Consider the following 24,687-nt stretch of genomic DNA (forward strand, 5'->3'; position numbering starts at 1 on the left):
TCTAGCAGCCCCACACCAGGCACCTGGAGCCAACGTGTGTCCACACACACATACCAGGCAGGGGAAGGCAGGGGCTGGCTGGGGACTTCCCTGTGGGTCCCTCCCCTGGAGCTAGCTGAAGTAAGGCCTCACAGTTCCTGTGGCCTGAGCTGTGGCCTTGGGGGATAGCACACAGAGGCAGACTTACAGAGAAGGGAACAATCCAGCTCAGGCCTGGTTGGAGGACAATTGGGAGTGGGTGGTAGGAAGCCTCTGGAAAGACAGGCTGGGTCCTGGATGGGAGGGAGGACAGTCCACTCTGCATGCCTGAGTGTCTAGACACCGGGTCTGAGGACCATGCACCACGAGGCTGCGCGGACAAGAAGTTTGCTGATTCTCTCAGAGCCAGGGTCAGGGGCCCCAGCCGAAATGGGGCTGTTTTGCCTCCTGTCCTAGTAGCCCCCATCCCTCAGGCTTTTTCTCCATCAGTCAGTGGAAATGCTCCTTTGCAGCACTGAGGGACAGTCCTTCACAGATCTCAGTCCCTACCCCCTACTGTAGTCCCTTTTTCCGTCCAACAATCGGGTGAACTCTTCGGGAGCAAACTGGGAAGGCAGCTGGGCCTCTAAGCCTGTTGGGGTGCACCTGCAAGACAGCTGGGGCCAGGACTGGGGAGTTGAAAGGAGAGAGAGCCATGGCAGAGCCTAAAGCAGAGAGATGAATAAGGGAGCCATGGCAGGTTCTAGACCAGGGGCGTCGCCCAAAGGAGTCAGTGTTTCCTAGGCCCCGGCCGACTGACTGGGGTTGTTGCCAGAGGGCAGGGCCGGGCTCCGGCTCAATGCCAGTCTCCTGCAGGCCTCCCCGAGCCTCCGGCAGCCCCGCCCGCGCCAGCCAGGATCCCTCCCTGGCCCAGCGCGCCGAGCCCCGCGCATCGCACAGCGCAGGCGCACAGACACGCCCCGCGGCCAGAGCGGCCTTCCAGCCCCGCCTCCGCCGAGCGCGCGTGGGCGGAGCCTTGGGGGGCGGGGTCTGCGTCGGGGCGGGGCCTAGCCGGCCTATAAAGGCGGCGGCGACGCGGCGCGCCCGGCTCCTCTCGGCGGTGGCGGCCCTGGCGGGGGAGTCCGCGGTGGTGGCGGTGGCGGCGGTGGCATCGGCGGCGGTGGCGGCGCTGCTGTTCCCCGCGCGGTCCGCGCAGCGGGATCCGGGCTGCGCGTCTCGGGCGGCGGCACTGCGGCCCCGGCCCGAGCCCGACCCCGGTGAGGGCGGCCCCGCGACCCCGGCCTGGCCCGGCCCGGACCCTGGCGCAGGGATCGGGCCCCACGGAGCCTCGCAGTCCTGGCTTGGGCTCCCAGCGCGCCGGCCTCGGCCACTCAACGCCCTCCTTTGTCTGCTCCCGCCCACAGGGTCCCCTCCCCGGCCGCCCCCCGCCCACGGGCCGCCCCCCGGGCCCCGCGTCCCCTCCCCCGCTGGCGGGGCCCGGACAGAAGATGGTGCAGAAGAAAACAGCCGAACTTCAGGGCTTTCACCGTTCGTTCAAGGTGAGGGCCGGGTCGGTTTGGGGGCGCCCCGGGCTGGACAACCGGAGTGGCCGGTGTGGCGGTGGCACCAGCCCTCTGTCCCGCGCATGGGGTTGCCCAGGCCTGCTGTGCATTGGGCGGGGGCGACGGGGCGGTCAGCGGGCCATAGTTAGTCTCTAGCACCCCGGAGCCTGTGGGCTCTTTCTTCCAGGAGCCCCAGGTGAGGCTGAGGAGCCCCTGCTTGTGTGTCTTGCATACCTCAGCCAGGCTCGTGCTGCTGTGGCGGGGTTCAGCAGGCCACAGTCTGTCCCCAGCGCCCTGGGGCCTGTGGGGTCCTTCCTCCAGGAACCCCAGGCTGGGCTGCAGGCGCCCACCCATACCCTCCTAGGTGGTCTGCAGAATGGGGCAGTGGATTGGATGCCCTCCCAGCCCTGCACCTCCCAGACACCCCAGGCCCAAGTGCTATTTCCTGTCAGAGCGGGAAGTTTCTGCAGCAGCCCCACAGCTGTGGCAACCGAGTCCTGTCTCAGATGAGTGAGTCTAGGGGGCCGGGCAGGTGCTAGGCAGGGGCCCCACAGGGCCTGGCCCAGGGGACGCAGTGATGTCAGCAGCCCCGGCCACCCCACCCTGCTGGCCATGTTATGTAATGGCGTCCCTGGGCCTCCTGGGGCAGGGACCTGTTGCCCCGTAGAGAAGGCAGGATCTGGGCGTGTGTGCGCGCGTGTGTGCGTGCATGTGTATGAGTGTGTGGGTGTGTGCGTGTCTGTATGTACGTACCTACGGGCGAACTGCACGCCAGGATGGGAGGAGTGAGCTGAGACTGTTTGGGTTAAAATTCCCAGGCCTGTCCAGCCAGCGTCCTGGGCCGTCGCCCCACCCCTGCCCACATGCCTGTCATCCTCGCTTCCCTCCCTGGGGCAGCCACAGCTTTGGCATGCTCAAGTATTTGGGGCTAGGTGGGAGCAGGGTGGACTTGAGACATCACTGGCGGTGGTCTTTCCCCTCCTGCGGCTGGGCTGGAGCCGAGATGGGGTCAGTGTGTGGGGCCAGCTCAATGGCCAAAACAAACTCGAACTTTCTGGATGGTGCCAGCTACCTCCTGCCAAGGCCTGCTGACTGGAGGCCTGCAGCCAGCCCGGGGCCTTGCCTGGCCACACTGCCTGGTACTACGGGCTGGCCTCTGCAGGCCACCGGACAGCCCTGAGCTGAGGTGGGACTTTGGGAGTCCCGAGGGAGGCAGGAGGGACAGTGGATGGGGAGTCCTGGCTCTTAGGCCAGGGGCCAGCCACTCCAGGAGTCTCCTCCCACCACAGTTGGGGGTTCCCGTGGGCTGGGGCCCCTCCCTCCCCTACCTCCCTCCCCTACCTCCCCTCCCTCCCCTCAGCCTGGCTGCAGTGCAGAGGGAGGTGTGTCTGCCAGGTGTCTCCGCTGTATCTTCCCCTTGTGAAGATAGGAAAGTAGAAGCTTGAAAAGAGTAGGCACTTGTTTTAGGTCCCCATGCACATGGTGACAAGGACACAGGAGCTGGCTGTGCCTAGTGTCCCTTCACCTTGGTAGCTTGGCTGCCCCTTCTCTCCAGGTCCAGCTCTCTGAGTTGGAGGCTGGGACAAGGCTGTGGGGTTCTGGCACCCTTACATGGTCTCACAAGCTGGGGCAGCTTCCTCCCGCATCCCTCCTCGAATGCTGGTCAGGCCCGCGGCTGAGGCCACTGGGCCGAGGTAGTGTAGCTGGTACCACCATCGCTGGTGCTAACCCCAAGCCTCACATTCACCCTCCCTCCTAGTCACCCCTACACTGCCTCCCTGGGGCCCCTCCTCCCGGGAGCAGGTAGTCACCTGGCACCTCCAGACACCCCTGGACTGAGCCTTATCGGAGCGCTGGTCGCTGGTGCTGGCACAGCTGTGTGCCTGATTCTGTGTGGGGGCCAGACCCTCGGCAGGCGGGCGCAGGGCATGGTGGCCGAGGCCACAGGCTGGCTGGGGCACCTCCTTCCTCCCTACCCTACCCGCCGTGCCTCCTAGCAACTATCTGCAGGGTGGGTGGGGAGGCCACGAGGGCCCACGCCTGTTTTTCAGCCGCTCCCTCTGACCTCTGCCTGCCCCTCTGCTGCCGGACTGGCTTCTGGGCCTCCTGTCTGCAGGAATCTGGCCCAGCCCCTTCTGCCAGTAGGCCCCTCGGGGGTCTCCCTTGGGCTCTCCTCGAGTTCCTTCTCTATTGGGTGGATCTCCTGCCAGAGCCGTGGCTCCAGCTGTCCCAAGGCCCAGTGACTTGGTCCAGGTCATCTTGCATCAGTGCTGGCACCACTGTTCTGTGTGCAGGCCCCCCACGCCCACCTGAGGCCCTGGCCACCTGGTCCACCTGGATGGAGGATCTAAATTAGGGTTAACTCCTAGAAGAAGCTGGTGGGGCTTCAGTGTCCCAGCCTTAAAACCTCACTCTCATGTCGGGGGTTTCCAGTCCTCTAGTTGGGTCTGGCCTGCAGAGATATATTTATCCCCCCCAACATCTGTCTGGAGGAGCCCTGGCTCCCTCTGTTCCCAGGGTAGGGTCCTGAGCCCGCCCCTACTTCCCCTGGCCGTGGCAGGGTGGGGAGACCTTAAGCAGCATCCTCCCCAACAAGGCTGCTTTCTTAGCTGGGTATCGGGGCCTGTGAGGGTCTGCCCCCTGGGGTGTCTGGGGGTGGCCGGGGCAGGGCTGGGCAGGGAACGGCCCGGTGCTCACATTGGAGCCCATGGGTGCCTTTCCCGTGAGCCCCTGCAGTTGGGTCTTGGCTGTGGGGACCTGGAAGCAGACAAGTGAGGGCTGAGGCGACACACAGAGCTGGGGGGACGGGGCGTGCACATACACTTTCAGGGGCAGAGGTGTGGTGGGGAGAAGCATCAGGGCAGGAAGCTCAGTGGGGAGGAGAGGGCAGCATGAGGCGTGGGGGGCCCTGCTGCCCCACTTCACAGAGGGGAAACAGGCCAGGAGGCCATGGGAAAGCAGGCAGGGCCGCCTTGCTGGGAGCTCTGCCCCAGGGGAGCTGATGACGCACTCCCTCCCACTGGCTATCCAACAGCCTTTGATCCCCTCGCTGGCACAGGAGGTCGGCTGGGCACTGGTGCTGGCCCCATCCTACAGGTGTGCAGACTGAGGCTTAAGGCGTGGCTTGGGCCCCATGCTGACTCAGTCCTGGCTTGGGAGACAGCGCCCCCTCGCCAGAGGCCCCAAGGGCCCTGGGCTGGGGGCAAAAGGTCCATTTCCTTGTGGTCAGGCAGAGTCAGACTTTCTGCCCACTAGTGTGTGGACGGTGGTGGGGCGTGCAGTGGGGGTTGGGGCCTGAGCTCTCTCCTCTCCTGCAGGGGCAGAATCCTTTTGAGCTGGCCTTCTCCCTAGACCAGGCTCATCACGGGGAGACTGACTTCAGCCTGGAGTGCCCAACCCGCCCTGGTGAGGGGCTGGGAGGGAAGGGCATGCCTCTGGGGTGGGGTTGGGGGTGCAGGGGCCACCCCCTGAGCTGGCTGGGCTCACCTCTGGGTCTCCTGGCAGACATGCCCGCGAGCCAGCCCATCGACATCCCCGATGCCAAGAAGAGAGGCAAGAAGAAGAAGAGGTGCCGGGCCACTGATAGCTTTTCAGGCAGGTTCGAAGGTGAGAGTGGATTCGGTGGGGCGGGGATGGCGGGAGGCGAGGTGGCCTGGGCAGCCCTGACTGCCCCTGCTCTGCAGACGTCTACCAGCTGCAGGAGGACGTGCTGGGGGAGGGTGCCCACGCCCGCGTGCAGACCTGCGTCAACCTGATCACCAACCAGGAGTACGCCGTCAAGGTGAGCCCAGCCCTGGCACCGGGGCAGCGGCTCTGGCCTCCGCTCAGCAGCACCTGGGGTCAGGCCTGGCCAGGGGTGACAGGAGGAGGAGAGCTGGCATCTGGGCTGCCGGACCAGCCGCCGGGGAAAACTGGTGTCTAAAAATGGCCCCAAGGCCAGTGACTCAGGCCACCCCTGGGAATTCAGGTCTGCCTGGGCTGAGGCCCTGAGGCTGGGTGGGAAGTGACCACAAGGGGTGGCTCCCCGCTTGAGTAGCCAAGGACCTGGTGCCGGGGGTGCCGCCGAGAACTGGGGGCTTCGGTCAGGGCCGACGCTCACCTGCTGGGTCGGTCAGGCCAGGCCTGTCCCCGGGGATGACAAATGCCACACCATGTCGGTCACAGAGGTGGAGAGGCAGTGCTGTGCCGGGGGCCCAGGGGAGCTCAGCATCAGGGGAGGACAGGGTGGGCCTGCAACAGCCCCCATGCACCCCATGCTGTCTCTGACCTGGGCTGTGGCCACATGGCCTGCGTGCCCTGGCTGGGCGGCCAGACCCTGTGTTCCGAGAAGCCTTCCAGCTTACCTCGTGACCCTGCCTCTGGGCTGGGTGGGGTCACAGGTGGCTGGCTGCCCAGGAAGGCAGGCCAGGTGCTCCCTGGCAAACAGGGCTGGCTGGGAGCCTCAGGCCCAGGCGGAAGTACAGTGACCAGGGTGGCTGTGGTCCCCACCCACTAGGAGCGCCCAGACCGGGTGGGTGATGGCATTGGAGAACTGGTCACCTGGCATCCAGCACTTTCTGCACCGTCAGTGTCCCTCGGAGCCCCTCCTCCTGAGAGTCCTGCTGGGCTTCTGGCTTCTGTTCCTCTGGCAGGCGGGGACACCGGGCTCAGAGGGCTCGGGTCAGTTGTACTGCGTGTGCCTTCCCCAAAGGCCGTCCCCCTCAAGAGGACCGCAGTCTCCTCTGTGAGGTGGGGGCCCTAGCCACATCCCCACAGGACGGATGAGGGTCAGTTTACTCCAGAAGGGAGAGGCTGGCGGCATTATCTCAAGGAGCCCTGGCTGCAGCCTGGTGGTTCTGCTCCTCTGTGGGCAGGTAGACAGGTGGGACAGTGCTTAGGGTGGTGGTCTAGCCCTGGTGGCAGTGGACATACGTGGCCACCTGCTGCTGGAGCCTGGCCAGTGGAACATCCCTCCCCCGGGCTGCTGGTGGGCAGGGAGCCCCGGGCACGGTGTGACCCAGCCTGACCGCCAGCCGCCTGCCCCCACTGTGAGAGAGGCCCAAGGCCCAGCCCGGGAGGAGGCCCCCAGCAGTTGCTGGGGGAGAACTGGCAGGCCCCCTCTGACCCCACTGCTCTGTGAGCCAGGTGGCTAGGGGAGCCCCTAGGGGATGGGCCCAGACCCTCCGCCTTAGAGCACCTGGATGCCAGAGCGGGTGGGGGCAGAAGTGCTGGCTGGCTTCCTGAAGCTCTGGGGTCCTGGGAGGCTGTGCCCACTAGGGGGCCAGACTTGGGCTCATGGGACCAGGAGCATCAGCTCTAGTGTGAAACTGGGAAGATGAGATTTGGGGCTCAGAAAAGTGGGATGGCTGGGCTGGTAGCCAGGCACCCCCAGGCCCTTCCAGTCCCCTGGGTGATGTGTGAGCTGGCACAGTGGTCAGGGAGGGGAGGCCACCCAGTCTAAGGGTCCTGCTGCTCTGGAGGGATATTTTGCGGGAGCCCCAGGCCCCAAATATGCCCCAGGGCCATTGGGGCTGGGCAGAGAGGCGCCCAGCTCCTCCTCTCTGCCTTTTCTGTCCTGCTCACCCCTCCTCTTGACGGCTCTGGGGAAACACATTGCCCCATTTGTGCTGACATCGCCATTTTGACTTCCGGTAAATTCTGGGCCCCCATATGAGAGCTCTGCTTTCCAGAGCTTAAAGGTCTAAGCTCTGACAGGGGAAGTTTCTGGCCTGGGCCCCTCGGGCTGTGCAGGGTCTGGCTGACCCAGTTGGCGTCTCCCCTCCCCCCACATCATTTCAGATCATTGAGAAGCAGCCGGGCCATATTCGGAGTAGGGTTTTCCGGGAGGTGGAGATGTTGTATCAGTGCCAGGGACACAGGTAATGTGATCCACCCTTACCGCAGCACTGGGCCCCGAGCCATCTTTCAGTGGATGAACAGGCTGAAAGCCTCCTCACCCCCAGCAAGCACCCACTGTGTGCCCGTGGTCGGGGGGGGGGCGGTGGAGCAGGCAGGCCCCTCCGGGGCTGGGCTGCGGGTGCACCCAGGCCTGAGGAGGCCTCACTCCTCTCCTGCCTCTCTGCCCGCCACCCAGGAACGTCCTAGAGCTGATTGAGTTCTTTGAGGAGGAGGACCGTTTCTACCTGGTGTTTGAGAAGATGCGGGGTGGTATGTGGTGCCTGGATTTCCGGCTGGATCTGCATGTGCCTGGGGGCTCAGGGCCACCAGGGGGAACCTTTCTAGGGGGGGCCTGCACATCAGAGGGGCCTTGGCTGGTTGGAACTTTGTCGACATGCCAGCTTAGGTTGGAGGACTTTGGGCCCCTCCCTGCCAGTGTGGGGTGGGTGCTGGGCATTGGGCAGTGGGGGTGACCCCTGTGTGTTCTCCCTGCTGCATGGCCTGGCCCCAGGCTCCATCCTGAGCCACATCCACAAGCGGCGGCACTTTAACGAGCTGGAGGCCAGCGTGGTAGTGCAGGACGTGGCTAGCGCTCTGGACTTCCTGCACAACAAAGGTGGGTGGTAGGTGGCTGCTCAGGGGGCCACCTGCTTGAGGGGTCCCTGGGTGTCCAGCCTTGTACCCAGTCCACCTGCCCACGACTCCTGGAAGATGTGTTCACCCACCCTTGACCTGCTCCCATGTTTCCTGGTTCTCCCTACAGGCATCGCCCACAGGGACCTCAAGCCGGAAAACATCCTCTGTGAGCATCCCAACCAGGTGAGGGGCGCGAGGAGGCCCTTCCCTGTGGGCCAGGGCCCCCAGGGCCTGGACCCCACCCTCACAGCCCCCTCCATCCCACCCAGGTCTCCCCTGTGAAGATCTGCGACTTTGATCTGGGCAGTGGCATCAAACTCAACGGGGACTGCTCCCCCATTTCCACTCCTGAGCTGCTCACCCCGGTGAGGGTCCGCGGGGTCAGGGCGCCCCAAGTGGGATGCAGGGAGGGTTGGCCGGGGCGGAGAGGTCCGGATTGGCCCCAGATCCGGTCCCATGCTGCAGTTGCGTAACCTCGAGGTGGCGGGGCTCGGGCTTCCGCTTAGCAACAGCCGCTGATTGGCCAGGCGGGCTTGCTAGGCGGGACCGCGGTCAGGCACGGTGGGGTAGAGAGGGCTTCCAGTACCTGTTGATTGGGCGGAGGCGGGGTGGGGCGGGGTCGACTCCCTGAGCAGCCTCTGATTGGCTAGCAGTGCGAGGGCGGGGTTGGTTCCCTCAGCAGCCTCTGATTGGTCGGGCAGGGCTGTCTGGCTGCGGGCTCCGGGAAGTCCCCGTCGGGGCGTCCCCTCCCCCTCCGCGGCCCCTGACGCCCCGCCCCCGCCCGCAGTGCGGCTCCGCCGAGTACATGGCCCCCGAGGTGGTGGAGGCTTTCAGCGAGGAGGCTAGCATCTACGACAAGCGCTGCGACCTCTGGAGCCTGGGCGTCATCCTCTACATCCTGCTCAGCGGCTACCCGCCCTTCGTGGGCCACTGCGGCAGCGACTGCGGCTGGGACCGCGGCGAGGCCTGCCCAGCATGCCAGGTGCGCGTGAGGGCCTGCCTGCTTGCCTCCCTTGAGCACCCTGCCCGGCCTGCCCCGTGCAACCCCCTCTCCAGGCCTGCCTCGGCATGCGCACACATACCCACCCCGGGAGCTGGACCACACATCCCCTGTGGCCCCCAAGGCCTGGCTTGTGCACACATACCGCCCACATCCACTCCCAGGGCCTGCCCTGTATGCCTCCCTGAGCACCCCTTGGTCTCCAACCACTGATTCCGTCCACAGGGAAGTGCCTTTCTGACCTTCCTGGGTTCCCCCTGCATAGGAGAAAGCAGTCAGGGGCCCCAGAGTTGAGGTGGGACAAGGCTTATGGTTTGGGGTGGCCAGGTTCCAGCCTTCTACCCACCACGCAAGGCTCAGAATTCATGGTCAGGCCCCCAGAACCTGGCCCTCAGAGCTGCCTTTCTGTAAATTGGGCCCCATTTGGACAGAGTCCACCAAGTTCCTCCAGAGGCCACTCTCGCCCAGCCTCCCAGCCACCCCCAGAATGCTGGGCCCTTGCCTTCCTTGTCCCCCCGAGTCGCCGGCCTTGCTGGCTGGTCTCAGGGCACTTCCCAGCGCTCCATCCACCCTGCTGTCTGGGGGGGCCAGCCCAGGCCTCTTTCCCTGGGCCCAGGTCATGTGGGGCATGGTGGAGCCTGGGACCCTGTGGAAACATGTCACTCAGCAGTGTTCCCCCGGATCAGTCTTGCCCATCCAGGCTAGGGGTTTGGCCCTGACTCTTGCTGGCTGTGGCTGACCCCCCCGTCCTGCGTCCTCTCTAGAACATGCTATTTGAGAGCATCCAGGAGGGCAAGTACGAGTTTCCTGAGAAGGACTGGGCCCACATCTCCTTCGCTGCCAAAGACCTCATTTCAAAGCTCCTCGTCCGTGATGCCAAGCAGAGACTGAGCGCTGCCCAAGTCCTGCAGCACCCCTGGGTGCAGGGGGTGAGTGGGAGCCCCAGGGAGGATGTGGGAGGCCACTGGCCTCCATCCAGTCTCTGCCAAGGGGCCAAAGAGGCTATGAGAACCTTTGGAGGTTCAGCTTTGAGACCCCCCGCCCCAGAGGGGCCAGGTTGGATCAGGACTGCATGGGGCTACCTCTCAGTGAGGTGCCAGGCTCTGTGTCCTGGAGGCGCTGGGGCCTCACACAGACTGTCAGGCTGTGGTCGGCAGGGGGCAGGAGGGTACAAGCCAGGGTAGACCCGCGGCTGGCCAACGAAGTCCAGAGCTCTGTCACCACCCATCCCAGAAGAGCTTGATGTTTTTTCTGCTCAGGGGTCGAGTCCCAGCCCGGCTGCCACCCCAGGTAGGGAGGCCACCAGAACAGGGGGCTTAACCAAAAATATAAGTTGGCACTGGGGACCCTGTGGGGAGCAAAGCCTAGGGCCCCACGCTCAAGGCAGATGGGCAGGTGGAGGGGGCGGCTTTAGTGAGACCCAGGCCCCACCCACCACACATACCTGGCTCCCGCAACGCCCCCTCCCCCAGCCTGGCTCAGTTCCCGGCAGGTGAACCGCCTTAACTCTTCGTGGTCTCACCGCCAGCCTGGCGCTCAGAGAGAGGGCCGGCCTCTGCTTAAAGCCTCCCCTCTCCTTTCTATTTTCAGTGCGCCCCGGAGAACACCCTGCCCACGCCCATGGTCCTGCAAAGGTGAGGCCCCTAATGGGATCTCCGGCTCAGAGGGAGGAGCCCCCGAGTTCAGGAGGGGGTGCTAAACGTTAAGATGTTTGAAAAAGATTTAAAAAAAAAACTTTTTTTAAGTTGTTGAGGGGAAGCCGTCCAGTGCCTGGGTGTCCTTGTACCGGCTGACATGTTTGGGACCCCAGCGGAGGTTCTAGGCCCCCCCTATCCAGGGTAGGGGCTCCTGGGGTCTGCAGTCCCTCCTCCAGGGCACTGCACAGACCCCGGGGGTCCCCAGGGAATCAGGCGGACTTGCTAGCGGCTACCTTCCTCTCCCTGGTGACACCACCCCCCCTCCCCAGGAACAGCTGTGCCAAAGACCTCACTTCATTCGCGGCGGAGGCCATTGCCATGAACCGGCAGCTGGCCCAGCGCGAGGAGGACGCGGCCGAGGAGGTGGGGCAGGACCAGCCCGTGGTCATCCGAGCTACCTCACGCTGCCTGCAGTTGTCCCCGCCCTCCCAGTCCAAATTGGCCCAGCGGCGGCAGCGAGCCAGCCTGTCCGGAGCCCCCGTGGTCCTGGTGGGAGACCACGCGTGACGCCCTCCTTTCCTCTGTACATAGGCCGCCCCTCCCCCCGTCAAGTCTAAAGGTTTTTTTAAGCTATTGCCCGCGGGTGACCAGCGGGCTGCCCTCCCCCAGGCTGGATTCCGAGGCGCTAATAAGCTCAGCTGGGGGGGATCTTTTTATATAAGGTTTTTGCTGTTGGGTTTTTTTTGTTTGTTTCCCGCCCCACCCTCCTTTTTTTCTTCTAATGGTGTTAAAAGCAAAGCCGGCGCCCGGGGAGGAGAGCGGAGCGGCGTGCGGCTGGGTGGGCGCCCTCCCGCCGCCGCCGCCGCCCCCGGGCCGGCCGGCCGGCCGGGTACTGTGAAGGCCCCTCCGCGCCGCCCGCGGGCCTCAGGAGAGGAGGGCGTGGCCGTCTTCCGGGGCCGGAGCCGGACCGCCCGCCCCCTCCCCAGCCCGCACAGTGTTTTCAGGGACAGGTTGACCCCCACCTCCCCTTGATGAGACGGTCGCTCCTTTCTTCCCCACGGACACCCTGGTGGCAGGGCGGGGGCTTCTCAGGTCTCCCCTGTCGCGGGAGTGGAGCCTGGGTGCGGGCGGCAGGATGGCCGCCGCCCACTGGACGCCCTGCCGACGGCCACTGGGGGCTTCCTCGAACCTTGACCTTAAGCTGCAGCTGACGGCCCCTCCCCCGGCCTCTCCCCCAGGACCGCCCGCCTGGGAGGGTGGCTCCAGAAGTAGGGGGGTGCTGGGCGGGCGCCCGTCAGCCAACGCGGGGGTCCCGTGGACCCCCGCCCGGGCACCCGAGTGCCCCTTCTCAGGGCTCAGTCTGACCACGGCCACGTCCTGCCCCGTCGCTCCTCGGGTCTGGCGTGGAAGCTCTGTCAGCCCCCCACCCCGGGTCTCGCGGAATCCCCCCCGTCGGGCGGCGCTCCTGCCCCGCCCACCTTCAGGAAAACCGCCCCTTCCGCCCGCGCCGCAGTCGGACGTCGCGTGACCCGCCGGGCTCGGGGAGACTCTGGCGCCCTTCGGCCTCGGGCGGGAGACACTATGCAATACAGGCTTCGTTTTCTACGTGCACACTTGCTTTTGCCGCCGGGGCGTGCGGGGGTCTGGGCCGGCCTCGCGGGCAGCCGCCCGGACAGCCCTCTGTCTTCTGGTTGTCCTGTTTCGTTAGTTTTCTAAAACATCAGTTGACATCCTTTCCCTGTTTTCGAAGAATACTTGAATGTGGGGGGGGGGGGAGTTCCTGAGGCGTGGGGGGCTCGGACGCCGTCTCTGGGGCCCCCCAAGTCTCATTATTGCAGTCCGTGGTGGTTGGTGGGGGGCCGCCGCCCCCTCCCCGCCTCTTCCGCCCGGATCTGTGGACTGGCCTTTCCAAAGACTCCGGGGGTGGGGAGGCCGCCCACCCCATCACTTCTCGCCCATCGGTGATTCCACATTTTGCAACTGGGGATTCTGCCTTTTTGTAAAAAACAAATGGACTCTCGCCCACTGCAGGCGCCGTGGCCATTTTACTGGGGAATGCTGAGCTGTGAGCAGCTTTTTTTTTTTTAAAGGTGGGACAGCCACTTCCTCCCCCTGTCACATGGACAGTGCAGCTGGAGGACTGGTCAGAACCGTTACTGTGAATGAGTGGCCTGGGTCCCAGGCTGCTCTGGCGCTGGGGGAAGGGGGGAACAGCAGTGTTTCAATGTTAACGTGTGAAAAAGACAAAAAAAACTTAAATTTTTTTAAAGTGGGGGAAAAACATCCAAGCACTTTAACTCCACTGTACCAGGTGAACTGATACAGCTCAAAAAAGTTTTTCTTTACACCAACTGTCAACGCCGGAATTTTGTATTCTGTTTTGTAAGGATTTAATAAAAGTCATAAAAACTTGTTTTTGTGCCGGCGTCCTGCTGGGCTGCTGCCTTGCCCCAAACCTAGTGGCTCCAAATCATTCTGTCATCCCAGTGATGCTGTGAGTCAGGAATTCAGAGAGGGCATGGGTGGGCTTCGCTCCAAGACACCTGGGTCCTCAGCTGGGAAGGCTCATCTCCCACAGGTGTGGGCTGGGCGGGCGCCAGGGCTGGCTCAGCTGGACCCATGGCCAGGTGCCCTCATGTGGTCTCCTGTGTGGCTTGGGCTGCCTCACAACATGGTGGGTGGATCTGAGCGTCCTGGCCTCGGAAGCCTTCCTGCATCACCTCCCGATGGCTAGGGTTAGACAGGGTCAAGCATCCAGCTGTCCCAGATCCAAGGGGAGGCAGGAGACCAGCTTTTGGTAGGGGAGGGGCACCTTTGGACAACACAATGTAATTGCATGAAACCCAGTAGTTCAAACCTGCCCCTTGTTGGGGGAAGGGGGAGGGAGAGTGGATCAGGGAGGGCTTCCTGGAGGTGGAAGCCAAAGAGGGGGCAGTAAAGCCCAGTGGTTAAGGACAGCAGCCTGGGAAGGAATCCCAGTCTCTTCCAGACTGATTCATCATCTAACAAGCAGGGATCCGAGGGAAGCCAGGTGAGGAGATAAGAAGCACAGTGAGAAGGGCAAGAAAGAAGCAGGTGACATCACCTCTGCAGGGCCGGGGATAGGGAGCAGGCCGGTCCAGTGTCAGCCCCAGAGCCTTCCCTGTGTGGCTTCTCTCACTGAGCATCATGTCCTCAAGGTCCGACGGCGTTGCAGCGTGTGCCAGTGCCTCACTCCTCTTCGTGGCTGAGTAATACTCCATTGTATGGACAATATTGTGTTTATCCATCACCCAGCGGTGGACACTGAGGTTCCCCCTTTTGGGGGGTTGTGAGTCGTGCTGCTGTGAACATCTGTGTAGATTTGTGTGGACTTGGTTTTATTACTCCTGGGTGGGCACCCACAGAAGGAGTGTAAGCCGGGCACAGACTCCATCAGATGTGTGGAGTGTGGGTATGGGGCCCAAAGGACCCAGTGAGCCATTGTCACCCTCACAGCCAGCCCAGTGAGGGATGATGGGCCTGGTGAGGGTGGTGGCGGGGAGGTCACAGGACAGACAGGTGCTGGGCAGTTAGGAAATCCCTGCTAGCCCTTGGGGACAGCCTGCTCGTTGCAGGGGGTGAATGCAGGAGGGCTCTCCAGGCTGTTGGAAAGGCCTCCTAGCAAGATGTAAGCGCTAGGATCCCCTCTCCTGCCTAGGAACCAGGCTCGCACGTGGCACGCCCTCCCTACTCCCCGGCCCTTCAGGAGAAACCTTCAGGGACACTGGAGCCTGGTCCTGCCCCTCTTTGTTCACCTGGCCCTGAGAGCCCTCCTCTCAGACCTCACAGCTACCCAGCCCTGGCCAGGGTCTCGGCCCCCTCCAGGTCCCCCCAGAGGCCCCGTCTCCTGTCCCTCACCCAGCCTGGCACATGTGGGGGGAATAGGATGGATGTGCCAAGCCACTGCCCTTCCAGGTGGCACTGAGCCCTGCCCAGCCCTGCCAGGCTGCGCCACTGACCTCTGCCTGCTCCCTGCCGCCTGCCAAGTCCCAGCCTCCAGGCACAGCCTGTTCTCGGCGCTGCCGCTGGACGTTTGATGTCTGCGGTTTCCTCTTGGCCGATCCCGCCCCTTCCACGTCTCCCGCAGGAGTGGCAGGAAGATCCCAGAACTGGAGGGGCTGGGAGCCTTTCTCAGGCTGGCCACTGTGGCTGCCCGTCTTTGCCTCGGTAAACTGGATCTGTCACCCTGGGATCACAACAAATCACATCTGTGATTCGGGGAGCTGCCCCCCCCCCCCCATAAAACGGCCACAAACACACTTATCTGCGTTGCTAAGAGTAGGGGAAACCAGGGCCACTAGATGGAAACTCTGTATTATCTCTGAAATGTTTTTGTAAACCTAAAACTGTTTAAATTTTATTCAAAAAATAGAGAAATAAGTCAGACACAAAAGGCCACATGGTGTGTGATCCCATTTATGTGAAACGTCCAGAACAGACAAATCCACAGAAACAGTGGATTTGTGTTTGTCAGGGGCTGGGGAAGGGGTGGGGGTGACTGCTGCTGGGTCCCGGGTTTCTTTTTGGGGCAATGGAATGTTCTGGAAAAGGAAGTGATGGTTACATAGCTCTGCGAATGGACTAAATGCTGATGTGTTCGTTTTAAGTGGATGAGTTTCATGTTCTGTGAATTTCACCTCAGCAAGAATGAAAAAGATGCCCGGACTGAGTCTGTGTTGGGTCTGGTACACAGAAAGTGCTCAATAAATGTGTGGAGGGGTGATTTATCCCCAGCACTGGTGTCTCCTCCCCAGACCATAGGGCTGCCATTGTCACTAGTCACATACCAAGGCCTCCCCATGGGCCCCATCTCACACCCTCCTTCATTGTCCCGTCTCAGGGAGCCGCAGCCTGTCCTGGTCTTGGACTCGCCCACAAGGAGGAGAAACTGGTTTAAAGTGAAGCATGATGAAATCCAGTCAGACGTGAGGAAGGACTTACCTCATTGGTTGAAGCCCAGATCCGGTGAGCTGGGGAGGGAGCAGGGAAGGAGGGCTGGATTCTTGGGGCAGGAACCTGTGTGAGGATGGAAATCTGCCCTACCGGACCTGCTTGCCTCTGGGATTCAGACGGGCTACTGGAGCCTGCAGCCCTGGCTTCATCCTGTACCCCATCCAGTCCCTGCACTTGGTGGCATTCGTCCCCTCTGTCAAGCGGGCATTGTGCTCTCTGGCCTGTGGGTTTTGGGGTTTGTAGGCAGCTTTGGGGAGATGCTATGGGGTTTCTGTCACATCTGCCAGTGCCAGCTCCAGCTTTCCCCTGCCTTGTTTTCCCTTTTGTGACCCTCCGAGAGGCAGCAGAAGGCTCAGACACCAGCAAGAGGGGTCTTGCCCAGCACTGCATCCTTGGCTGCACCCTTGACTGGGGAGAGCGTCTGGTTAGCAAGTCCCCAGCACAGATTCACAAACAGGGACGCCACCCTCTTGCCAGCATTTTATCTGCACATTCAAAGGGGCACCCACCCCGCAGGTGCAGGGGCCACAGAGTGGCTGTAGGGTGGAGCCCTGGTCCCTCCCCACCCAAGATCATCAGCTCTGTGAATCACCCCTGTCCAGCCTCTGATCTTCCATTGTCCACCATGGTCCACATCTCCTGGATGGCTTATCCCTTCACTGGGGGCCGGATGCAGGCACATGATGGCGAAAACCAGCCCACCACCACTCCACATCTGGGCGGGGACCAGGGAGAGGTGAGCTGGGCCCTCTTCTGGGTGTGAAATTGAATGGGGCGCCCCAAAACTTGGTCATCAAGATATTTTGTGCTTAGAATTTTTACTAGGATGACTGTAGATTCACAGCAGTTGTAAGAAGTAACATTTTCCCCAGTGGTAACATTTTGCAAAAGTCAGTTACAATGTCACAAGGGGGTTCCAGGTTTTGCTCATGAGGACATCATCACTTTGTCTTGTTTCCGTGTCCGTGTGTGTGTGTGCAGTGCCTCCTGCCAACACCCCTCTGATCTCAAAGCAAAATAGTGCATGCTTTTCGGGGGCAAGACCCCTTGCCCACCCCGTTCGCATGTGGAAATAGAAGGCATCAGACTGGACGGGTAGAACCATCTGCAGTGAACATGCTCAGCTGTCAGCTGCCAGCCGCATGCGGCTAGTGAGCAGGTGAAACGTGGCCAGTGCAGGTGGGGAACAGAATGCTTCACTTACTTCATTTCCATTTTATTTACATTTGTGCAGCCTGGTGGTGGGGGGCGCTACTGGCTCCCCCATTGGAGAAGGGAGGTGACACACCCTCCCCCTTTCAGGCGAAGGGGCCGGGTCTCTGCGTTTTTGGTGGTTTCACTCTGAGTCCTTGGTTGAGCCTCGGTTTGTTTGTTCTGAGTCTGGGCATACAGTGGGCGCTCAATTAATGCTCATGGCGGGACAGGCTGAGTGAGTGGGGTCTCTGGATAGGTGGTCCCACCAGGCCTTCTAATCCCTATGTGAGACTGGGTTTGCCCTCCCCTGGGCCTCAGTTGACCCAACTGTAAAATGGGACAGGGCACGTAGGACTGGGAGAGGGGGGCCCCCTGCACCTTCATCCCTGGCTGGAGAAAATCCTTAGGGTTTCACACCCCGTGACAGCCACCCGGGGGAACATACTCTGGGACCCCCACCCTACAGCAAGGTGTGGAAGTAGGGGAAAAAGACCCAGTGGGAGCGCTGAGCCCCTAACCCCTGCATTTGGGGCCTGGGGGGAACTCTGGGCGTCCCAACAGGATGGGGGCAGTCTCAGATGGGGAAACAGCCCTGCCAGGTCACCTGCCCACGGGCAGAGAGCAGATGTGTCCACAGGCAAGCCAGGCTCTCTGACCTTCCTTCCCTGATGCTCAGGTCTCCTCTGCCCGCCTGCCTCCCCGTCCCCTCCCCTCTGCCTGCCTTTTGATCACAGAAGAAGTAACATCTTGCATTTGCTATAGATCCAGAACGACTGGATGTCCCAGAATGAACATGGAAAATACAGTTGTACTAGGGGCTTAAAAAAATCCTAAGTGCATAGATGGGGGCGGCGGCCACGATAACCGGGAGCAGGGGTCCCCGTCACACGCCAGCGCGGGGTCTCTGTCCCCAGAGGAGTCCTTCTCCCGCTGCCCAGGGCACAAGCAGGCCTCCGAGCCCGGGTGCGGCAGGTGAGGTCACTCGGAGGCTCGCCCCGCTGGTGAGCTTGTCTGGTCTCGTTTGTCCCGCCTCCCCAGTTGGGCGGGTCCCGCGTCTGGGGCCTCCCCTGGCTGGACTTCTCCTCCAAAAGACTGTCCGGGAGCGGGAGGAGGTGCGGGTTGGAAGCAGGGAGGTGGCAGAGGTCGGGGGAGCCACGGACGGTCCACTTGGCGCGGTTTCCTGGGAGAGCCGCCGGGGCTGCTCTCGGCAAGCGGGCTCCTGCGGGCTGCGGGCTGCGGGCTGGGGGCGGGAGCCCTCCAGAGCCGGGGGCTTGGCAGCAGCACTTGAAGAACAGGGGGAGCCCACGGGGAGGGCAAACGTGGGCGGGGGCGGGACCCCGCACTGCCGTCTCCTTCACGCTCACAGCCGGCCCGGAGGAGCGGGCCCCCCCGTGTCACCGATGAGGCAGGAGCTGAGTGGAAGGGAGTTTCCCCTGAACCCTAATGGAGAGACCCGCTCATTTCAGACACCGTCGAGGACAGGATACAGAAGCCACCGTCACTGCTGATGGTGGCGGCGCGCCCCCCCCCCCCCGCCCCCGGCCGGGGCGCCGCCTCCCCGGGCCTGCGGAGCCGGCCCTGTCCGTGTCCCCGGTAACGCGGGCCAAGTGGTCCGCTCCCCGAGACGCGGGCACAGAGACCTCACGACCCAAGCCTTCCACGCAGCTTCTGCTGAACCTCAGCACTGGGGCTCATCAAGACAGAGCCCCGTTATGTGGAGGACTTTGGGTTTTCCGAGTCCCGAGAGATCGCAGGTTTGAGCACGGTGGAGGGACAGAGGCAGGATCCCAGCCGCTTCCATTCAGGTGCCACCACTCATTTTACTAAGGTTCCTGCGAGCTACATCGTCCTTCCTGAGCAGGACATAAGGTTCTTCTGGAACATTCCAGAACGTTTTAGAATCTTCCAGCTTGTTAAATACTCATTCCTGGCCAACGTCCCTGGAGTATAACCGTCAGCCTTGAAGCTTATAAAACTTTAGGTCATTGGGCTAATCTCTAGAATACCTTCGATGTAGGAAAGAGAATTTGCTCAGTTGAGTTGCAAAAAAAAAAAAAAAAAAAAAAATCAGTGTGTTAATCAGACACAACACTCTGTGACCCTCACAGGCCCTTCTGTGTATTTGGAAAGCTGTAGGCTCTCAATTCTATTTTTTCCCCTTGCTGTCTTTCTTTTGGTCCAGGTTTCCCAGAAGCAGACCCTGAGACACAGATTTCTGGGAAGGCAGTTAATTAGAATTTCCTGGGAAAATCCAATAGGGTAATCCTGACTCAGGAAACACTGGGTGACCTCTGGGGACGTCTGTGGTTGTCACGACTTTGTGGGGCTCCTGGCATCGAGTGGGTGGGGTCCGGGGATTCTGCTCCAATACCCTACAGTGCCCAGGACGCCTCCCCACCCATAACCAAGAATTATCCGTGCCCCGGGGCTATCAGACAAGGTCCCCTGTTGGAAATCTGGAAACACTGAGGGTCACATCTCAGTTGTCCCACCTGAGGCAAGGGAGCTGGGGCATTTGTACCCCACACCTGTCAGTCATTGGACAGAACTCCCCCGTATTCCCAGCTCTCCTGAGTCCAGGTGAAGTAGGTTCCAGCTGCCCGAGGGCAGAGAGAAGGTCCTGGTTGCTGGGGGGCAGGTGTGCAGGAGGACAGGGGCAGGACACTGGGGTCGACACATAGCATCTGCTCCATGCCGTGTAAGCCAAATAGAAATGGATGACAACCACCCATATGTGACAACAGACCAGACAGGTGGCCGAGCCCCAGAACCCTCCCCTGTTTAAAAACCCTGCACTTGAGGGTCACTCAGGTGGAACTGCCGATTCTCGTTGCCTGTCGCATTCTGGATCCTGCAAGTTCATTCCCTTCCCTCTCCGTGGTCACCAGGGCTCTGAGATGGCTCCTCCGTGACCGTGCCGTCAGACACTCCTGCCCTGTGTAGTCCTTGCCCACATGGAATAGGATGGGCCGGAGGCCGGGAAATGATGGGGTGTGGCTTCCCTGGCTGTCTTCAGGCTCACCATGCTCGAGTCGGGGAAGCCAGCCGCTGCGTTGTGAGGACAACCAAGCAGCGGAGCAGAGACACCCACGTGGGGAGGGGCTAAGACGCCCACCAGACGCCCTTTTCTCCTGATCAGACTTCCTGCAGAGAGTAAGCCCCCTGTCCTGCAGAATGTCACCTCTGGCAGCTCCAGTGGCCTTAGCTCATTTCCTGCCCCCGACCCCGAATCTCTGACAAGTGGGAAATTGGATTCAAAGACTTGATGAAGTCAGCTTGAGTACTTCCCAGGTGGTACTGGGTGGGAACCCCCTTGTGTCACCTAAGGTGATATTTGGTGGGTCCCTGTTCTTCGATTTATCCTTGAACTAGAGTGACTGCAGACACCTAGTGGCTTGATTTCCCCTTTCACGACTCACCTGGTTATCTGATCACTGCTGATGGAACCAACAATTTCATCAAGAGCTTCAAACTCCTGGCTGGTCTCCACTGCAGTTCCTTTCCCCAAACGCAGTCACATCCTTAATTCCTGATCTAATGAAGGCCATGCTGTCCCCATGGGTGAATATTCTATTCTGTGCCCAGACAAACCCCACAGTCTGACTGGGTGTGAGACTTTAAATGGCCCAGAGATTAAATCTAGGCAGAGCCCCTGGGCCCCAGGCACCTGGGCTGGGCTCGGCTGGGCCCCACCTGTTTGGGGGGTCACTGACCCCCTTGTAGGCTGTCCCCCCGGTCCAGGAGGTCAAGGAGAAGACTAGGCTGTCTTATCGGAAGTGATTCCACCTTAGACACCGGCTAATTAGAACCAAGAAACATCAACCCACAGCTACCTCATTGGCAAACTTCATTTGTGTAAGTGAGGAAAATCTTTCCCTCTACGCTCTTAAGCTGTGAGTGAGGGCCTGCAAATTAAACTGAGAAAAGATATTTCAATAGGAGAAAAAGCATAAAACTGTATTACTTACTTTAATTTTCTTAATTTATTATTATTTACACATTTATATTTATTTTATTTTTGTGCGTTTTTTTTTTTTTTTTTGATGGGGAGCTAATTAGGCTTACTAACTTACTTTTTAGAGGAGGTACTGGGGATTGAACTCAGGACTTTGTGCATTGCTAGGCATGCGTTCTACCACTGAGCTATCCCCTCCCCCACAAACGTATTAATTTTTAATTTTATATGCTTGGGGCACCACAGAAAGAAGTGAATCCCCCAAGGAGCAGTGAGGCTTGAGAGCTCATGTACCATTGTCATAGGGGGAAGGGAGGAGAGAAAGGCCATGTATGGGGGAGCAAATGAACGTTAGGAAAGGGCCTCAGGAGACCAGGCCGGAGATGTGAATGGCGAAGTCTGTCTGGGAGCTGTCTTGTCTTCTCCGAGAAGACAGAATTAGAGTTGATTCCAGGCAGGGATTTCTGACGATATGAGGCTCTGTTTTTAGGCAGATAAGGGATTTCAGGAACTCAAGTTGCCTTCAGCTCAAAATCACTTGAATTACCGGGGGTGGGAAATCTTGATCTCCAGATGCTCCTCCCCAACTTTTTGCTTCCTCTCCAAATGTTTTCTTCGATGGCGGGCATTTTTGGTGTGAATGCTGTCCTCTGGGACAGCCCCAGTGTCCTAGACTCCGGGAAGTGGCTGAGAAGTGACCTTGGCACCTTGCTTGCAGAAGCCCAGAAATAAAGGGAAACTCCTGGGATTGGCTGTGTAAACAGCGCCCTCTAGAGGCCGCCACCGGCTCAGACAGGGCGGGGGAGTGGTTCGGCGACCCCTGGGTCGCACGAACACCCTCAAAGAATTACCGCGAGGAGCTGGGCAGGTGTGAGATCAGCGAACAGGAAACGTGTCAGTGAGGAGAGGCGAACAGGCGTGGCGATGTTCCCTGGTCACCCCCGCGGCCGGGTGGGCTCAGGCTCAGCTTTCTGCATTCACAGCTGATTTCTGTGTCTTTGAAAAGATGTCAGACCTGAAGGTAAAAATGTAATATTTTTATACCAGCTGAACTTAACTGAGATATAGTTGACTTACGGTGAACCTCACAGATTCCAAGTGTAGCTTGATGAGTTTAGGCAAAAGTAGGAACCCATGTTAGCTACACCCCATCAAGACCTAGAACATTCGGGCACCCCAGGAAGTTCCCTCCACTCCCCAGCCAACCTTTCCCCGATTCTAGCACCACAGAAGTTATGGCTGTTCTGAAACATCTAGATGGGACCGCACGAGATGTCTTCAGCGTCGGTGCGAAAGGGCTGTGACTCTGCAAACACATGACATGAGGTGAGAAAGTTTGTGCTCCAGGACATCTAAAGCTTTTTTTTTTCACTAGCAATATAAGCACTTGCATTGATCTCTTCCTGGATAGGCATGGAAATGCGATTTGTGTAAAAAATGAAGAGCTTGTAAGTTATTTCTCAAAAGTAATTGAGCTCGCTTGACCATCCGTGGGTCCTGAAAGCGGTGATTTGAAATAGCCCTCTGTGGTCAGTTCATCAGTTTAGGGAGTTCATCCTGATTTGCTTAGAAAAGATAATCTTGCCAACGAGGATAAAGTGCAGAGATGGAAGATGCTCTGATTGGAATCATCAGTTCAGCCATTTCCAGGCTCGGACATTTCAAAGAGGGGTGGGGGAGGGTGTGGCTCAGTGGGAGAGTGAGTGCCTGGCATGGAAGGGGGGTGTCCTCGGTTCACTGCCCAGCACCACCATTATAAGTAGATAAGTAAACCTAATTACCTGCCCTTCCCCTCAAAACCCCAAGCAGAGAGGGGAGGCTGGCAGTCCCCGTCTCTGTCCAAAGGTTTGTTTGGTTTTTTTAAAGTTCCTATTTACAAATTAAAAATGGTCTCAAATCTAGGGACTATCAGTTTAAAATAGAATACAGCATATGGCATATTAAAATTGAACACTTCTTCTCACATTTCAGAATATTTCCTTAGGTATTGCTAAAAGACGTGTGTCTCAGAGTGTTTTTTTTTGGTTTTGTTTTGTTTTGTTTTTGTTTTTTGAACATTTTGATTCCTCTCTGTAGCAACAGGACATTTTCAACAAGATGCAACACTGAGGCGAAAGCAGCACCTGGTTTACGTCCTGAGAAGATCCGTGTTTCTACATCAATGTTGAATGGCTAAAGCTTCCTGAATTCCCTGTGTTTGCTTTCATAAGAACTCTACCAGCAGGTGAACTGCTAGTCTAGACAATGTGAAATAAAGTGTGACCATGGCTTTATACCAAAATTTGTTATGATCTAACTTACTGATGTCTTTTGTCAATTTTGTTTTGGAAGGGGAAGTAATTAGGTTTATTTATTTTGAATGGAGCCACTGGGGATTGAACCCAGGAACTTCTGTATGCTAAGCACATGCTCCACCACTGAGCTATCCCCTCCCCCCCTTACTGATGTCTTTTAAAACATCATTTGTGAAAACCTTTTTATCGTGAATTGTGATGCATTTTCAGAAAAGTGCATGCGATAGAAACACATAATTTAACAAGTTATTATCAAACCAATACATGACCACTGCTAGGACCTTAGAAGCCCTCCCCCACCCCCTTGCAACCATAAGACCCATATGAATGCAGTCCTCCCTTCCCCCAGTGTAGCCAGTAATTTGAGTTTTATGATTATTACTTTCCCGCTTTGTTTAGTTTGACCACACGAGTATGCAGCCCTTCGAAATGCAGTTTTACCTGTTTAAAACATTACTTAAGTGGAATTACATTGCATGTATTCTTTTGTGTCTGGTTTCTTTCAATTAATATTCATCAAGGTGGTTCTATGTACCTGTGTGTATTCATTTTCATGACTGTGTGAATATACCACCAAATTATGTACCATTTGACTTGAATTATTTTTGGATTTGGGCTGTTACCAAAGAAAATGTGGCTATGAGTATGTCTGGCTATATGTGTGCATGCGTTTCCCTAGGGTATATACACCTAAGACTGGAGTTGCCAGGGTGTGGTGTTTGCGAATCTCCAAACTCACTTGATTACATTAAACACATCCCAAAGTCGTTGTGCCAGTTGACACTGCCACCCACCACGAGGGTGTGACAATTCCTATCGCCTTTCACCTTCGCCAGCACTTCTCATTAGCACATCTGGAGTTTTGTTCCCATCCTGTTGGGTCTGTAGTGCTATTTCATTGTGGGTTTCATGTCCATTTCTCTGTTAATAAGGCTGAACATCTTTTTGCAGTTCATTGGCCATTCGGATTTCCCCCTTTTGTGAATTATGTGTGGCCCAGTTTTCAACTTGGCTGCCTGATTTTCTCTCAGTGATTCCTCGGAATTCTTTATAAATTCTGGAGATGAGCCTTTTATCCGTTGTATGCATTACAAAAGCCTCCTTTGTGACTTGCCTTTTCACTCTCTTAAGTTGTCTTTTGAACAGTTCTTAATATTATATAACCCAGTGTTTCCTTGTTTTCCTTTATTATCATGTTACTTGTTTCAGAAATCATTACCACAAGATTATGAAAGTATTACCTCTATCACCTTTGAAGTGTTATTGTTTTATCTTTCACGTTTAGGTCTTCAGTCCTCCACAGGTTGTCTTTGCGTTTGGTGTGAGGTCGGGGTCCCAGCATCTTTTGTTGTGTGACTGTCCTTTCTGCACTGCTCTGCACTACCACCTCCATCATAAACCCACCCTCAATGTGGATATGGTCTGTCTTGGGCTCCTCACCTCTCCAGTGTCTATCCTTCAGCCCCTGTCTTACTGACTACAGCTGTTTGAGAAGTCTTGGTAGCAATATGAGACAGTATTGTGCGTGATGAGAATCACACTTGTTCAGTGTTCCAGGTCCCCATCCACAGTGGACCCAAGGGTCTCAAAACCATCAAGA

The 24,687-nt window shown here is 58.8% G+C and overlaps 1 protein-coding gene and 1 long non-coding RNA gene across 4 annotated transcripts; both read left to right on the forward strand.

The window, feature by feature from the left end:
- Positions 1-1,059: 1,059 nt before the first annotated feature.
- On the forward strand, positions 1,060-12,275 carry MKNK2 (MAPK interacting serine/threonine kinase 2). Of its 2 annotated transcripts, XM_074351229.1 has the most exons (14): positions 1,060-1,235; positions 1,383-1,517; positions 4,838-4,925; positions 5,025-5,126; positions 5,204-5,301; positions 7,299-7,378; positions 7,594-7,667; positions 7,909-8,013; positions 8,161-8,216; positions 8,303-8,398; positions 8,821-9,015; positions 9,798-9,962; positions 10,624-10,667; positions 11,000-12,275. In XM_074351229.1, exons 2-14 carry the CDS (start codon positions 1,467-1,469, stop codon positions 11,235-11,237), a joined length of 1,392 nt encoding a protein of 463 aa, XP_074207330.1. In that variant the 5' UTR covers positions 1,060-1,235; positions 1,383-1,466; the 3' UTR covers positions 11,238-12,275. The 2 variants fall into 2 exon arrangements, with proteins under 2 accessions (XP_074207330.1, XP_074207331.1); XM_074351230.1 differs by lacking the exons at positions 10,624-10,667; positions 11,000-12,275 and adding an exon at positions 10,293-10,568.
- A 720-nt stretch (positions 12,276-12,995) lies between these two features.
- Positions 12,996-23,617, forward strand: LOC141574689 (uncharacterized). 2 transcript variants are annotated; one of them, XR_012501698.1, is made up of 5 exons: positions 12,996-14,858; positions 15,532-15,656; positions 16,247-16,380; positions 16,626-22,119; positions 22,870-23,617. It is a non-coding gene; the product is annotated as an uncharacterized LOC141574689 (long non-coding RNA). The 2 variants fall into 2 exon arrangements; XR_012501697.1 differs by having other exon boundaries at positions 16,247-22,119.
- The last annotated feature ends 1,070 nt before the right edge of the window (positions 23,618-24,687 follow it).

This window comes from Camelus bactrianus, chromosome 22 (genome assembly GCF_048773025.1).
Source record: "Camelus bactrianus isolate YW-2024 breed Bactrian camel chromosome 22, ASM4877302v1, whole genome shotgun sequence".
Classification (NCBI taxonomy): domain Eukaryota; kingdom Metazoa; phylum Chordata; class Mammalia; order Artiodactyla; family Camelidae; genus Camelus; species Camelus bactrianus.